The sequence below is a fragment of the Salmo salar genome, chromosome 18 (genome assembly GCF_965601325.2).
Source record: "Salmo salar chromosome 18, fSalSal1, whole genome shotgun sequence".
NCBI lineage: Eukaryota > Metazoa > Chordata > Actinopteri > Salmoniformes > Salmonidae > Salmo > Salmo salar.
This window is the reverse complement of record NC_138308.1, coordinates 94,727,230-94,743,598: the sequence shown is the minus strand read 5'-3', so window position 1 is coordinate 94,743,598 and position 16,369 is coordinate 94,727,230. Positions and strand designations below refer to the sequence as shown.

General features: G+C 49.3%; 1 protein-coding gene across 3 annotated transcripts in view; it reads right to left on the bottom strand.

Moving 5' to 3' along the window:
- Positions 1–16,369, bottom strand: part of exoc6b (exocyst complex component 6B) — a 171,569-nt gene that overhangs the window by 57,056 nt on the left and 98,144 nt on the right. For 2 of the 3 annotated variants that reach the window (XM_082965346.1, XM_045701642.2), the window contains exons 18-20: positions 12,485–12,664; positions 5,481–5,510; positions 820–961 (exon numbers count right to left, since the gene is read on the bottom strand). In XM_082965346.1, coding sequence (XP_082821472.1) covers positions 820–961; positions 5,481–5,510; positions 12,485–12,664 — 352 coding nt within the window. The remainder of the gene's footprint in view (positions 1–819; positions 962–5,480; positions 5,511–12,484; positions 12,665–16,369) is intronic. The other variant, XM_045701644.2, reaches the window with a different exon arrangement.

The following is a 16,369-nucleotide window of genomic DNA, read 5'->3' as shown; positions in this document are numbered from 1 at the left end:
GCTGTAGCGAGGGTGCGTGCTGTAGCGAGGGTGCGTGCTGTAGCGAGGGTGCGCGCTGTAGCGAGGGTGCGTGCTGTAGCGAGGGTGCGCGCTGTAGCGAGGGTGCGTGCTGTAGCGAGGGTGCGCGCTGTGGCGAGTGTGCGTGCTGTAGCGAGGGTGCGTGCTGTGGCGAGGGTGCGTGCTGTAGCGAGGGTGCGCGCTGTGGCGAGGGTGCGCGCTGTAGCGAGGGTGCGCGCTGTGGCGAGGGTGCGTGCTGTAGCGAGGGTGCGCGCTGTGGCGAGGGTGCGCGCTGTAGCGAGGGTGCGCGCTGTAGCGAGGGTGCGCGCTGTAGCGAGGGTGCGCGCTGTAGCGAGGGTGCGCGCTGTAGCGAGTGTGCGTGCTGTAGCGAGTGTGCGTGCTGTAGCGAGGGTGCGCGCTGTAGCGAGTGTGCGCGCTGTAGCGAGGGTGCGCGCTGTAGCGAGTGTGCGCGCTGTAGCGAGGGTGCGCGCTGTAGCGAGTGTGCGTGCTGTAGCGAGTGTGCGCGCTGTAGCGAGGGTGCGCGCTGTAGCGAGTGTGCGCGCTGTAGCGAGGGTGCGCGCTGTAGCGAGGGTGCGCGCTGTAGCGAGGGTGCGCGCTGTAGCGAGTGTGCGCGCTGTAGCGAGGGTGCGCGCTGTAGCGAGTGTGCGTGCTGTAGCGAGGGTGCGTGCTGTAGCGAGGGTGCGTGCTGTAGCGAGCTTCCTTAGATTGTGTTCCTTCTATGTTTTGTCTTCTTTAAAATGGGCAGATGAGGGTGTGTGTGTGTGTGTGTGTGTGTGTGTGTGTGTGTGTGTATACACTCACTCTCACACTCCTTGACGTCTGTGTTGAACTGCTGCAGAGCTCCCATAGAAACCTGTCTGACGTCTGTCTCCAGCAGTAGCTGGAGCAGAGAGGTAGAGAGATGCTTACAGGCAGACATACAGGCTGTCTGGGCTACTTTACCCTGCAGAGAGAGAGACAGAGAGACAGAGAGAGAGAGAGAGACAGACAGACAGACACAGACAGAGAGACACAGAGAGAGAGACACAGAGAGAGAGACAATAAGATACATAGATATATCGATATGAATTTCATCCTTGGTATTCAGATGTAAATCACTGGTGAACACAAGGTTAGAACTCTGGCTGGCTGGAAAAGGCCCACCATTACAAACTGTCCATCCATTCTCCTCGTTTCTCTCCTTTAATCATCTCCTGAGATCATCCATCACCAGCCCAAAGTCTCTCACACACACACTCCTAATCAGGGCCACTTCAGGTGCAGTTAAGATGATCAAGGTGAATAGAGAGAAGCCAGATGAAGGGAGAGAGGAACTGCATGACAATGCATTAATAATTAATATATACAAGAAAGAGAGAGAGAGAGAGAACACAGAGAGAGAGAGAACACAGAGAGAGAGAGAGAGAGAGAGAACACACAGAGAGAGAGAGAGAGAGAGAGAGAGAGAGAGACACAGAGAGAGAGAGACAGAGAGAGAGAGAGAGAGAGAGAACACAGAGAGAGAGAGAACAGAGAGAGAGAGAGAGAGAGAACAGAGAGAGAGAGAGAGAGAGAACACAGAGAGAGAGAGAGAGAACACACAGAGAGAGAGAGAGAGAGAGAACACACAGAGAGAGAGAGAGAGAGAGAGAGAACACACAGAGAGAGACAGAGAGAGAGAGAGAGAGAGAGAACACAGAGAGAACACAGAGAGAACACAGAGAGAGAGAGAGAGAGAGATGTAGTGATTGTACAGTAAACAGCGGTAGTTTCCGTGGTGACTCGGGATATTATGTTATGGTTGAGAATGGGTGTGATATTTGTTCATTTACACAACAGAAACAAACACAGGTAGTAGGTATTTATCATCATACGGTTAAACCTTGTGTGTTTATGAGTTTTGTGTTGGGAATATAATCAATAACCTAAACACACACCAGCATCATCTAAATTAGCGTTAATCAGTGTTGTCACAACAAGCTAAAGGAATTATGGAAAAGACAACTAATAAAGTTCCCCAAACCTTTTAAAAACGAATAATATAAATCAGTGAATAGGCTATTTTGGTCACAACAAGCTATAAAACTGGAAACGTTTATCACTATATTCTGGTGATATAATTCAACGTTATTTATAAAACATGATACAGATTAGAGGACCTGAAAAGTCTCCCTCCCTCCCCATCTCTCTCTCCCATTTTCTCTCTCCCATTTCCTCTCGCCCTCCCTCCCCATCTCTCTCTCCCTCCCCATCTCTCCCTCCCTCCATATCCCTGTCCCTCCCTCCATATCCATCCCTCTCTCCCTCCCCTCCCTCTCCCTTCATCACACGATATTATCCCTCTCTCCCTCCCCATCACACCATCTCTCTCCCTCCCTCCCTCCCTCCCTCCCATCCACTTCTCTAACAGAGGTATATTTGTACAGCCGTTTGAGGTTTTTTTAATGAGCCCTTTGATGGGACACTTTCATTAACAAGATGGAGGGATGGAGGGATGAAGGGGGAGGGAAGAAGAGAGAGAGACGTGGTAGGAGTCTCTCTCTCTCCCTCTCTCCATATTTGCTTATTTATTTATTTCACCTTTATTTAACCAGGTAAGCTAGTTGAGAACAAGTTCTCATTTACAATTGCGACCTGGCCAAGATAAAGCAAAGCAGTTCGACACATATAACAACACAGAGTTACACATGGAATAAAACAAACACACAGTCAATAATACAGTAGAAAAATAAGTCTATATACAATGTGAGCAAATTATGTGAGATAAGGGAGGTAAAGGCAAAAAAGGCCATGGTGGCAAAGTAAATACAATATAGCAAGTAAAAACACTGGAATGGTAGATTTGTAGTGGAAGAAAGTGCAAAGTATAAATAATATCCCTCTCCATCACACCATATCTCTCCCTCCTCCCTCTCTCACCCCTCTCCCCCTCTCCGTTTGTATAACTGTGCCATTAAGACTTCAGCAGGTTTCATGTAAGAATTACATTGGGCCGTAGAGCCATTGTTTTTAAACGGCGGAGGACCAAGACCAGTCAAAACGGCTGCACAGAGCTAGGCTGAACTAAGTAGGGTGACCTATGACAGCTAGGCTGAACTAAGTAGGGTGACCTATGACAGCTAGGCTGAACTAAGTAGGGTGACCTATGACAGCTAGGCTGAACTAAGTAGGGTGCCCTATGACAGCTAGGCTGAACTAAGTAGGGTGACCTATGACAGCTAGGCTGAACTAAGTAGGGTGACCTATGACAGCTAGGCTGAACTAAGTAGGGTGACCTATGACAGCTAGGCTGAACTAAGTAGGGTGACCTATGACAGCTGGGCTGAACTAAGTAGGGTGCCCTATGACAGCTAGGCTGAACTAAGTAGGGTGACCTATGGCAGCTGGGCTGAACTAAGTAGGGTGACCTATGACAGCTAGGCTGAACTAAGTAGGGTGACCTATGACAGCTAGGCTGAACTAAGTAGGGTGCCCTATGACAGCTAGGCTGAACTAAGTAGGGTGACCTATGGCAGCTGGGCTGAACTAAGTAGGGTGACCTATGGCAGCTAGGCTGAACTAAGTAGGGTGACCTATGACAGCTAGGCTGAACTAAGTAGGGTGACCTATGGCAGCTAGGCTGAACTAAGTAGGGTGCCCTATGGCAGCTGGGCTGAACTAAGTAGGGTGACCTATGGCAGCTAGGCTGAACTAAGTAGGGTGCCCTATGGCAGCTGGGCTGAACTAAGTAGGGTGACCTATGGCAGCTAGGCTGAACTAAGTAGGGTGACCTATGACAGCTAGGCTGAACTAAGTAGGGTGCCCTATGACAGCTAGGCTGAACTAAGTAGGGTGCCTATAACCATTGCCCTCTCGAGGAAGGAGGCACAGAAAACATTAGATATGAGCAACGAAGAGGAGTACGGGGAGGAGGGGAGGGGAGGGAAGAGGAGAACGGGGAGGAGGGGAGGGGAGGGAAGAGGAGTACGGGGAGGAGGGGAGGGAAGAGGAGAACGGGGGGGAGGGGAGGGAAGAGGAGTACGGGGAGGAGGGGAGGGAAGAGGAGTACGGGGAGGAGGGGAGGGAAGAGGAGAACGGGGCGGAGGGGAGGGAAGAGGAGTACGGGGAGGAGGGGAGGGAAGAGGAGTACGGGGAGGAGGGGAGGGAAGAGGAGAACGGGGCGGAGAGGAGGGGAGGGAAGAGGAGAACGGGGGGGAGGGGAGGGAAGAGGAGAACGGGGCGGAGGGGAGGGAAGAGGAGAACGGGGCGGAGAGGAGGGAAGAGGAGAACGGGGCGGAGAGGAGGGAAGAGGAGAACGGGGCGGAGAGGAGGGAAGAGGAGAACGGGGCGGAGAGGAGGGAAGAGGAGAACGGGGCGGAGAGGAGGGAAGAGGAGAATGGGGGGGAGGGGAGGGAAGAGGAGAACGGGGCGGAGGGGAGGGAAGAGGAGAACGGGGCGGAGGGGAGGGAAGAGGAGAACGGGGCGGAGGGGAGGGGAGGGAAGAGGAGAACGGGGCGGAGGGGAGGGAAGAGGAGAACGGGGCGGAGAGTTAGACTTTATTTATTCCCGTGTCTTGGTAAAATAATAAATACGCAGCGTTACCAGGATCAGCTCCATGAGAAGGTTTCCCACATGCCAGAGTCTCTGTCTGGTCAAAACACTCACAGAACACACATCCATTATGCAGCCTCAGATTAGTCAGTGTCACAGGGTTGTGGGTCGGAGGCATCTGGGGGGGGGGGGGGGGAGTTGTGCTAGCAAAAAGGAGACCAGTGAAGAAGGGTCCAACTACAGAGCAATGTTATTCACTCTTCAGGAGATGTTAATCACGTCAGAACCGAGGGGGTCAAATCCATACGGTTAGGGCCAAGGGGTAGTTAGTTACTTATTTGTGCGCGAATTGGGCCCCGGTGTTAATAACAGAGGATGAAATCCCAAATGGCACACTATTCCCACGAGTAGTGCACTATAAAGGGAATAGGGTTCCATTTGGGACGCAGGCGACATCCACAAGTTATGCTTCCAAACGTTTAAAAAAGGTGTCTGTTGAAGGGGAGTCCAACCTCAGAGCAAACTCTTTTACTCTTCACTCAATCAGAATCTCTAGAAGACTTTTAGGAGCTGTCACCCAATCAGAATCTCTAGAAGACTTTTAGGAGCTGTCACCCAATCAGAATCTCTAGAAGACTTTTAGGAGCTGTCACCCAATCAGAATCTCTAGAAGACTTTTAGGAGCTGTCACCCAATCAGAATCTCTAGAAGACTTTTAGGAGCTGTCACCCAATCAGAATCTCTAGAAGACTTTTAGGAGCTGTCACCCAATCAGAATCTCTAGAAGACTTTTAGGAGCTGTCAATCAAACAAAGTGTCTGTCCATCAGAATAAGTAAGAGCAACATCAGACGGTCAGTTCATACATGTATTCTTGAAAAAAACGCGGCGACCGTGCATCACGCTCATGCTCTGTGTTCTTGTTACGGTCAGTAACAGTCAAACTGTACTTACCGGCAGTCTAGCGTGTTCTATGGCACTACCCTACGGGAAAGAGAGCAAGTAGGGGGTTCAAGGGTCATTTGGGAGTCTTCCCAAAAAAAGCAGTCCAGGGTCAAACCCGCTTTCTCGATCTCGTCAAATCAAAAAGTTTAACAGGTGTTATGGCAGTGCAGAGAAATTCTTATGTTACTAGCTCCTAACAATCTAAAACTATTTAAAATACATTTTTAAAAAGACAAGAAATCAAGAAGGGCGAATCGGATTAACAACCAAAGAAAGGACTAAAGCATTAATAACTTGTAATCTATATACGTATATGAATATATAGAGAAGACAGACTGAGCTATGAACCCAGTACATAATAAATATGTAGTGAATATATAGAGAAGACAGACTGAGCTTTGAACCCAGTACATAATAAATATGTAGTGAATATATAGAGAAGACAGACTGAGCTATGAACCCAGTACATAATAAATATGTAGTGAATATATAGAGAAGACAGACTGAGCTATGAACCCAGTACATAATAAATATGTAGTGACCCAGACCCAGATCCTGATCCTAATCCAGATCCTGATTCAGACCCTGATTCAGACCCTGATCCAGACCCCGACCCTGATCCAGACCCGGATTCTGATCCAGACCCTGATCCAGACCCCGACCCTGATCCCGACCCTGATCCAGACCCGGATTCTGATCCAGACCCTGATCCAGACCCCGATTCTGATCCAGACCCTGATTCTGACCCAGACCCTGATCCAGACCCTGATTCTGATCCAGACCCTGATCCAGACCCCGATTCTGATCCAGACCCTGATCCAGACCCCGATTCTGATCCAGACCCTGATCCAGACCCCGATTCTGATCCAGACCCTGATCCAGACCCCGATTCTGATCCAGACCCTGATCCAGACCCCGATTCTGATCCAGACCCTGATCCAGACCCTGATCCAGACCCTGACCCAGACCCTGATTCTGATCCAGACCCCGATTCTGATCCAGACCCTGATCCAGACCCCGATTAAGATCCAGACCCCGATTCTGATCCAGACCCCGATCCAGATCCAGACCCTGATTCTGACCCAGACCCCGATCCAGATCCTGATTCTGACCCAGACCCTGATTTAGATCCAGACCCTGATTCAGATCCAGACCCTGATTCAGATCCAGACCCTGATTCAGATCCAGACCCTGATCCAGACCCCGATTCTGATCCAGACCCTGATCCAGACCCCGATTCTGATCCAGACCCTGATCCAGACCCTGATCCAGACCCTGACCCAGACCCTGATTCTGATCCAGACCCCGATTCTGATCCAGACCCCGACCCTGATCCAGACCCCGATTCAGATCCAGACCCTGATCCAGACCCAGACCCTGATTCTGACCCAGACCCTGATTCTGACCCAGACCCTGATTCAGATCCAGACCCTGATTCAGATCCAGACCCTGATTCAGATCCAGACCCTGATTCAGATCCAGACCCTGATCCAGACCCAGACCCTGATCCAGACCCTGATTCTGATCCAGACCCTGATTCTGATCCAGACCCTGATTCTGATCCAGACCCTGATTCTGATCCAGACCCTGATCCACACCCCGATTCTGATCCACACCCTGATTCAGATCCAGACCCTGATTCAGATCCAGACCCTGATTCAGATCCAAACCCTGATTCAGATCCAGACTCTGATCTGAGACAAAAGTAAGGAGATAGACTGAGCTATGAATCCATTACATAATAAATATGTAGTGACCCAGATCCAGAACCAGACCAGGACACAGACCCGAGACAAAAGTAAACATTTAAGACAAGAACTCGCAAACACACTTTCACGTGCGTTAGTAGTAGAGGTCTTCACAGGTCCAACAGACCCAGAATTCAGAGATCAGAACCCGGGACTTTTGTCTTTGATCTGGGTCGGGTCTGATACAAATGCCACGAGTCTCGGGTATGTGCAATTAAAATGTATTTACCAACTGGACCCGTCCTCTGTTCATTTAATGTGTGTGAGTCGATGAGAACTGCATGACCTTGTTATTCTTGTCTGCCAATTTCAACACAATAAAAAGTATAGCTTAAGTCCAGCTGAAACTGGTTCTGGCTGCTTACGTCACGTGCGCTTCCTTCCGATGAGCGAGAGAGAGTAAAAGGAGCATTGGCCACTATGGGTTCGTAAAGACAGAGGCCTTTTCAGTAAAATGAAAGATAGAGGTGAAAGAGTATAGTGAAAAGCAGCCTACAAGGGGAATGTCCTTTGGGATAAGTGTTAATGGGCAAAGATGAGAAAAACTTTGGCCTAATGGACTGAGTCCAAACTCGCTATTCAGGTTTGATGTCATTTTCAAACTTGTATTTATTTTTTCATCATCGTCGTCATCAGTTTCATTATTATTATTATTACCATTATTATTATAATTATCATCAGTTTCTTCATCATCATCATCATCATCATCATCATCATCATCATCATCATCATAGGTCTATTTAATAATCTAATCCAGTTCTTTATATATGCAGAAATTGTTTATTTTCATTTTGTTGATACATGTTCAGTGGTTAAATTAAGATCGAACTGTCTTTTTAATTAGCATTAAAATAGGCATGCTGTATAATACATATCGCTGTCATTTGTTGTACAATTTTTGCAATATTAGCCTGTTCAAAACTTCTATAACAGGTTTAAAATCAGTTCTCTAGGCCTAAGCATATCTTCCTTAAATTCATATTTTTATATTAATATCATACAGTGGACCCCTGAGCCTATAAGCCTATACAGTTGAAGTCTGAAGTTTACATACACTTAGGTTGGAGTCATTAAAACTCATGTTTCGACCACACCACAAATTTCTTGTTAACAAACTATAGTTTTGGCAAGTCAGTTAGGACATCTACTTTGTGCATGACACAAGTCATTTTTCCAACAATTGTTTACAGACAGATTATTTCACTTATATTTCACTGTACCACAATTCCAGTGGGTCAGAAATTTACATACACTAAGTTGACTGTGCCTTTAAACAGCTTGGAAAATTCCAGAAAATTATGTCATGGCTTCAGAAGCTTCTGATTGACTCAAATGATGTCAATTAGCCTATTGGAGGTGTACCTGTGGATGTATTTCAAGGCCTACCTTCAAACTCAGTGCCTCTTTGCTTGACATCATGGGGAAATCAGAAGAAAGCAGCCAAGACCTAAATTATTTATTTTTTAAATTAAATAAAAAAGAAATAATTGTAGATCTCCACAAGTCTGGTTCATCCTTGGGAGCAATATCCAAACGCCTGAAGGTACCACATTCATCTGTACAAACAATAGTACGCAAGTATAAACACCATGGGACCACACAGCCGTCATACCGCTCAGAAAGGAGACGCATTCTGTCTCCTAGAGATGAACGTACTTTGGAGCGAAAAGTGCAAATTAATCCCAGAACAACAGCAAAAGACTTTGTGAAGATGCTGGAGTAAACAGATACACAAGTACCTATATCCACAGTAAAACGAGTCCTATATCGACATAACCTGAAAGGCCGCTCAGCAAGGAAGAAGCCACTGCTCCAAAACCGCCATAAAAAAGCCAGACTACGGTTTTCAACTGCACATGGGGACAAAGATCGTACTTCTTGGAGAAATGTCCTCTGGTCTAATGAAACAAAAATATAACTGTTTTGCCAAAATGACCATCGTTATGTTTGGAGGAAAAAAAGGGGAGGCTTGCAAACCGAAGAACACCATCCCAACCGTGAAGCACGGGGGTGGCAGCATCATGTTGTGGGGGTGCTTTGCTGCAGGAGGGACTGGTGCACTTCACAAGAGATGGCATCATGAGGAGGGACAATAATCTGGATATATTGAAGCAACATCTCAAGACATCAGTCAGGAAGTTAGAGCTTTGTCGCAAATGGGTCTTCCAAATGGACAATGACCCCAAGCATACTTCCAAAGTTGTGGCAAAATGGCTTAAGGACAACAAAGTCAAGGTATTGGAGTGGCCATCACAAAGCCCTGACCTCAATCCTATAGAACATTTGTGGGCAGAACTGAAAAAGCATGTGCGAGCAAGGAGGCCTACAAACCTGACTCAGTTACACCAGCTCTGTCAGGAGGAATGGGCCAAAATTCACCAAACTTATTGTAGGAAGCTTGTGGAAGGCTACCCGAAACATTTGACCGAAGTTAAACAATTTAAAGGCAATGCACCAAAAACTAATTGAGTGTATGTAAACTTCTGACCCACTGGGAACTTGATTAAATAAATAAAAGCTGAAAAAAATCATTCTCTCTACTATTATTCTGGCATTTCACATTCTTCAAATAAAGTGGTGATCCTAACTGACCTGAGACAGGGAATTTTTACGAGGATAAAATGTCAGGAATTGTGGAAAAACTGAGTTTAAATATATTTGGCTAAGGTGTATGTAAACTTCCTACATCAACTGTATACATGCAATTCCCTGATACATTTAGTGCTCAACTCTCCAACAGCGGAACTGTGAGGTGGACAATTATTGTTTTCTGTAAATAAAAACCAATAAAACAATAGGCGATAAAGTTTTGAATATGCTTCACATCGAAACAACGAATTTGTGTGTAATTTGTTAAAGGCAGTTTTTTAACAACACCTAACTATGGATAATTTATCTCTCATTTATTGATGGCAGAGCCCCGTTGGAGGTTTCTCTCTCTTTCTTTCTACTCTCGGATCTGAACGGGTCTCTCAGATCCGATCCAGCACGGGTCTGTTTGGGTTTGTTTTTCCACGGGACTTTTCAAAACGGGTCTGACTGTCCTCGGGTCCATTCGGAAACGACTCTGCATTTAATGAATAATAATAATGAATTAATAATTATTTTCATGCGTATCTGGTCGGGTGGGAATGCCATGGTTCCATTTCAGAACGGTTCCAACTTTCTGCACCAGTGAAGACCTCTAGTTTGAGCTACTGACTGCTGGGTTGTTGCCAGCATTGGATTGATCTATTTCTTCAGCCACTGATATCAATCGTTAGTCTGAGTGATTAACTATGCCATCCCTCTCTGTAACAGTTGTCATGGTGATCTCTCTCTCTCTCTCTCTCTCCGTAAGTTGCCATAGTGATCTCCCTCTCTCTCTCTCTCTCTCCGTAACAGTTGTCATGGTGATCTCTCTCTCTCTCCGTAACAGTTGTCATGGTGATCTCTCTCTCTCTCCGTAACAGTAGTCATGGTGACCTCTCTCTCTCCGTAACAGTTGTCATGGTGATCTCACCCTCTCTCTCTCCGTAACAGTAGTCATGGTGACCTCTCTCTCTCTCTCTCTCTCTCTCCGTAACAGTTGTCATGGTGATCTCTCTCTCTCTCTCTCTCTCTCTCCGTAACAGTTGTCATGGTGATCTCTCTCTCTCTCTCTCTCTCCGTAACAGTTGTCATGGTGATCTCTCTCTCTCTCTCTCTCTCCGTAACAGTTGTCATGGTGATCTCTCTCTCCGTAACAGTTGTCATGGTGATACTCTCTCTGTCTCCGTAACAGTTGCCATGGTGATCTCTCTCCGTAACAGTTGTCATGGTGATCTCTCTCCGTAACAGTTGTCATGGTGATCTCTCTCCGTAACAGTTGTCGATGGGTCCGTTTTGGATCAGTGTGTTTATGAGCTCTCTCTGTGTGTGTGTATGTGTGTGTTATGAGCCATCTCTGTGTGTGTGTGTCACATGACCTCGTCATAATACCCAGCGCGGGACAATGCCAAGGCTGTACCATTTCTCCTCTTAAAAGGGTGTGTATGTTTACGGGTCTTTACGAGCTGGCTCGGAGCGTGTGTGAGTGTCACGGGGGTCAGGGGTCAAGACATCGGCACCAGAAAGGTCAGCCTAAAGCGTCAAAGACCTACTTCCCAGCGTGAGACCCATAATGCCAGCGTTGTACCGCAGTTTTACAGATTTTTCCTGTTGAATGGGACCCTCAGCGTGGTGCCTCTCTCAACTCTCCTCCTCAGAGGTCAGATTAGGTGAAAGGGGGAATGACAAAATAGAAAAGGAGAGGGAGAAGAGGCAAGAGGTAGGGTTTTTTTTAAGTGTTAGATATTACTACACTGTCAGAGCTAGAAACACAAGCATTACGCTGCACCTGTGATAACATCCGCAAATCTGTGTACGCGACCAATAACATTAGATTTTAACAAGGGTTAGGAGAGAGGAGGAGAAGAGGGGTGATGGAGAAAGCTTTAACCCAGTAAATGACCTCCTGAAGCTTGTATCCCTTAACACGACCCTGCTGTAACCAACGGTTACACCACAACATATTATGGACCATTCCAGGAACGTTCTAGAGTGTCTCGTTTTACTCCATGGCACCTGAGACAACTGAGCTGGTTGTTAGAAGCGCTGGCCGCGAGGCTGTACTGGGTAGAGAGGAACCAGGCTCTGAGGGGTGACCAGTCCTCTACTGACTGTACTGGGTAGACCAGAGGAACCAGGCTCTGAGAGGTGACCAGTCCTCTACTGACTGTACTGGGTAGAGAGGAACCAGGCTCTGAGGGGTGACCAGTCCTCTGACTGACTGGGTAGCCGGGCCGGCTCGGGGGCCGTCCTCACTGACTGTACTGGGTAGACCGAGGAACCGCTCTGAGGGGTGACCGTCCTCCGACGCGGGGGGCCGGCTCGAGGGGCCAGTCCTCTACTGACTGTACTGGGTAGAGAGGAACCAGGCTCTGGGGGCCGCCCCGCGCGGGGGGGCCGGCCGAGGGGTGACCAGTCCTCTACTGACTGTACTGGGTAGAGAGGAACCAGGCTCTGAGGGGTGACCAGTCCTCTACTGACTGTACTGTGTGTGTATATATACATATTAAAAAAACATAACAATAATCGGCCGATTAATCGGTATCGGCCTTTCGGTCCTCCAATAATCGGTATCGGAGTTGAAAAATCATAATCGGTCGACCTCTAGTGTGAAGACAGAGAAGGTGTGTGTATGTGAGATACTAACCGGCAGGTGTGTGAAGACAGAGAAGGTGTGTGTGTATGTGAGATACTAACCGGCAGGTGTGTGAAGACAGAGAAGGTGGAACAGAGGAAGGCGATGAGGTCACTCAGGTAGTCGCTCGGAGCCCCGCCCCCCTGGGCTGCTGTCCAATCGTAGTCTGCCAGCTGAAGGAACTGGTCTATCTTAGCATTTAGATTGGTGTAGATCTCCTCTTCTGCTGCATGTCTCGCATCCTGGAGAGAGATTTTTACATGTAGGTCATTTAGCAGATAGGGGAAAGGGGGGGGGGATACCTAGTCAGTTGTACAACTGAATGTTTTCAACCCAACACCCTCTGAATCAGAGAGGCGAGGGTGGGCTGCCTTAATCACCATCCACATCTACGGCGCCCGGGGAACAATGGGGCAGAACGACACCGCCTCTAACCACTAGGCTACCCGCCTCTAACCACTAGGCCACCCGCCTCTAACCACTAGGCCACCCGCCTCTAACCACTAGGCCACCCGCCTCTAACCACTAGGCCACCCGCCTCTAACCACTAGGCCACCCGCCTCTAACCACTAGGCCACCCGCCTCTAACCACTAGGCCACCCGCCTCTAACCACTAGGCCACCCGCCTCTAACCACTAGGCCACCCGCCTCTAACCACTAGGCCACCCGCCTCTAACCACTAGGCCACCCGCCTCTAACCACTAGGCCACCCGCCTCTAACCACTAGGCCACCCGCCTCTAACCACTAGGCCACCCGCCTCTAACCACTAGGCCACCCCCCTCTAACCACTAGGCCACCCGCCTCTAACCACTAGGCCACCCGCCTCTAACCACTAGGCCACCCGCCTCTAACCACTAGGCCACCCGCCTCTAACCACTAGGCCACCCGCCTCTAACCACTAGGCCACCCGCCTCTAACCACTAGGCTACCCGCCTCTAACCACTAGGCCACCCGCCTCTAACCACTAGGCCACCCGCCTCTAACCACTAGGCCACCCGCCTCTAACCACTAGGCCACCCGCCTCTAACCACTAGGCTACCCGCCTCTAACCACTAGGCCACCCGCCTCTAACCACTAGGCCACCCGCCTCTAACCACTAGGCCACCCCCCTCTAACCACTAGGCCACCCCCCTCTAACCACTAGGCCACCCCCCTCTAACCACTAGGCCACCCCCCTCTAACCACTAGGCCACCCCCCTCTAACCACTAGGCCACCCGCCTCTAACCACTAGGCCACCCGCCTCTAACCACTAGGCCACCCGCCTCTAACCACTAGGCCACCCGCCTCTAACCACTAGGCTACCCGCCTCTAACCACTAGGCTACCCGCCACCCCTGTGTTGGTGTATGTGGTGTTCTGAGGGTAATACAAATGTGGAAAAGTGTGTGTGAAGGTGAAAAACAAATAAAAATGAAACAAAAAAGGTTTTCTGTGTTCCTTCACTCTGTCCTCTTCCTCCTCCCTGGACCTGTTCTTTCAACACAGCACCAATAACCTGTCTGTCTGCCTGCCTCCCTGCCTGTCTGTCTCCCTGCCTGCCTGTCTCCCTGCCTGCCTGCCTGCCTCCCTGCCTGCCTGCCTGCCTCCCTGCCTGCCTGTCTCCCTGCCTGCCTGTCTCCCTGCCTGCCTGTCTCCCTGCCTGCCTGTCTCCCTGCCTGCCTGTCTCCCTGCCTGCCTGTCTCCCTGCCTGCCTGTCTCCCTGCCTGCCTGCCTGTCTCCCTGCCTGCCTGCCTGTCTCCCTGCCTGCCTGTCTGTCTGTCTGCCTGTCTGCCTGCCTGTCTGTCTGTCTGCCTGTCTGTCTGTCTGCCTGTCTGTCTGTCTGTCTGTCTGTCTGTCTGCCTGTCTGCCTGTCTGCCTGTCTGCCTGTCTGCCTGTCTGCCTCCCACTCTTTACCCTTTGTAGTGTGTGAAACTACACAATGTCTTGCGGGAACCTACAGAATATTATTACGATACATTGAAAAAAAATTGCAATATTTTCACACACTTTACCCCAGCCAGGTGCAAATTGGGGGAGGGACACAATAAATAAATAGCTTTGCATGTGTGGCTCCTTACCACAATCAATCAGTATGACAAAAATAATCTCTGCTCAGAGGGACTTAGAAATCATTTTTGCAGAGAGAGAAGCTAATGTGGAAGGAACGTCTTCCACTTTGGAAAATAAAGAATTATCAGAATATGAGGATCATGTCTCTGTCAATTCAGAGTCTGACAGCGAGTTGGAAGAAGAGGATGAGATTGACCCTCAGCCAGCCCCAGGACCAGCCCATCAGCAACCAGCCCCAGGACCAGCCCGTCAGCAACCAGCCCCAGGACCAGCCCGTCAGCAACCAGCCCCAGGACCAGCCCGTCAGCAACCAGCCCCAGCCCGTCAGCAACCAGCCCCAGCCCCAGCCCGTCAGCAACCAGCCCCAGCCCGTCAGCAACCAGCCCCAGCCCGTCAGCAACCAGCCCCAGCCCGTCAGCAACCAGCCCCAGGACCAGCCCGTCAGCAACCAGCCCCAGGACCAGCCCGTCAGCAGCCAGCCCCAGAACCAGCCTATTAGCAGCCAGCCCCAGAACCAGCCTATTAGCAGCCAGCCCCAGAACCAGCCTATTAGCAGCCAGCCCCAGAACCAGCTCGTCAGCAGCCTGCAGGAGTAGAAATATGGATTTGACATTTTTGTTGAAATTGAATGATCTTTTTGCCCAAGGAATGAGCCACCTCACATGACTGCCAATGAGAAAGATACAACCAGGACCGACGCGGAAGTTACTCAGGACATAGTCTCCTTCTGGACTGTTCATCCCAGACACCATCCAGAAAATCATTCTGGACTGTTCATCCCAGACACCACCCAGAAAATCATTCTGGGTTCTTATCCATGCTGGTGAGTGATTTCAAATCCAAATGGGGAATCCCCAGAATCCCTGTGGGAAGCAGAAACTGACAGAACGTTTCCGTGCAACGTCTCTGGAAAACTTCCACATTATGTCCAGGATCATGCGCTTCGTTAACCGAGACGCCAGACCAGCTCGGCGGCAGACACACAAACTAGCTGCAATCAGGTCAGTGAGGGACAAGTGGGTGGACCGCCTTCCCCTGTTTAACAACCCTGGGCCCAACGTTACTGTTGATGAGCAGCTTATGCCATTTAGGGTCCGCTGCCCCTTCAGGCAGTACATACCTTCTAAACCTGTGAAATATGGAATCAAGATCTGGGCTGCCTGTGATGCCGCTTCATCATATGTGTGGAACTTGCAAGTGTATACGGGGAAGCCAGATGGAGGAGCCCCTGAGAAGAACCAAGAGATGCAGGTTGTCCTGGACGTGACACAACATCACATGCGCTAACTTTTTGGGAAGTTGGGACAGGAGCTCCTCAAGAGGAAGCTGATGGTGGTAGGAACAGTAGGGAAAAACAAGCCAGAACTCCTCAAGAGGAAGCTGATGGTGGTAGGAACAGTAGGGAAAAACAAGCCAGAACTCCCACCTCAGCTGTTGAATACACGGAACAGGCCTATCAATTCCTCTAAGTTTGTGTTCACGGCTGACACGTCCCTAGTGTCCTACATGCCAAAGAAAGACACAAATGTGGTAATCATGAGTACGCTGCATAATGATGGGAGAATCTGTGGCCAGGAACATCAAAAACCAGAAATCATAATGGATTACAATGCCACAAAAGGAGGGGTGGACAATTTAGACAAGCTGGTGACTGGTTACAGCTGCAACCCCTACGCTGGCCTCTTGTGATATTCTTCAACATCTTGGACATCTCGGTGTACAACGTGTTTGTCATCTGGATGACGTTGAACCCAGATTGGAACAGAGGGAAGCTCCAGAGAAGACAGCTCTTTCTCCAGGAGCTGGGCGAGGCATTGGTAAGACCTCATATCCAGAGGAGGCAACATATCGCAAAGACCTCAGCTTCTGCAGCCATCGTGAGGAGGATTCAGGTGGA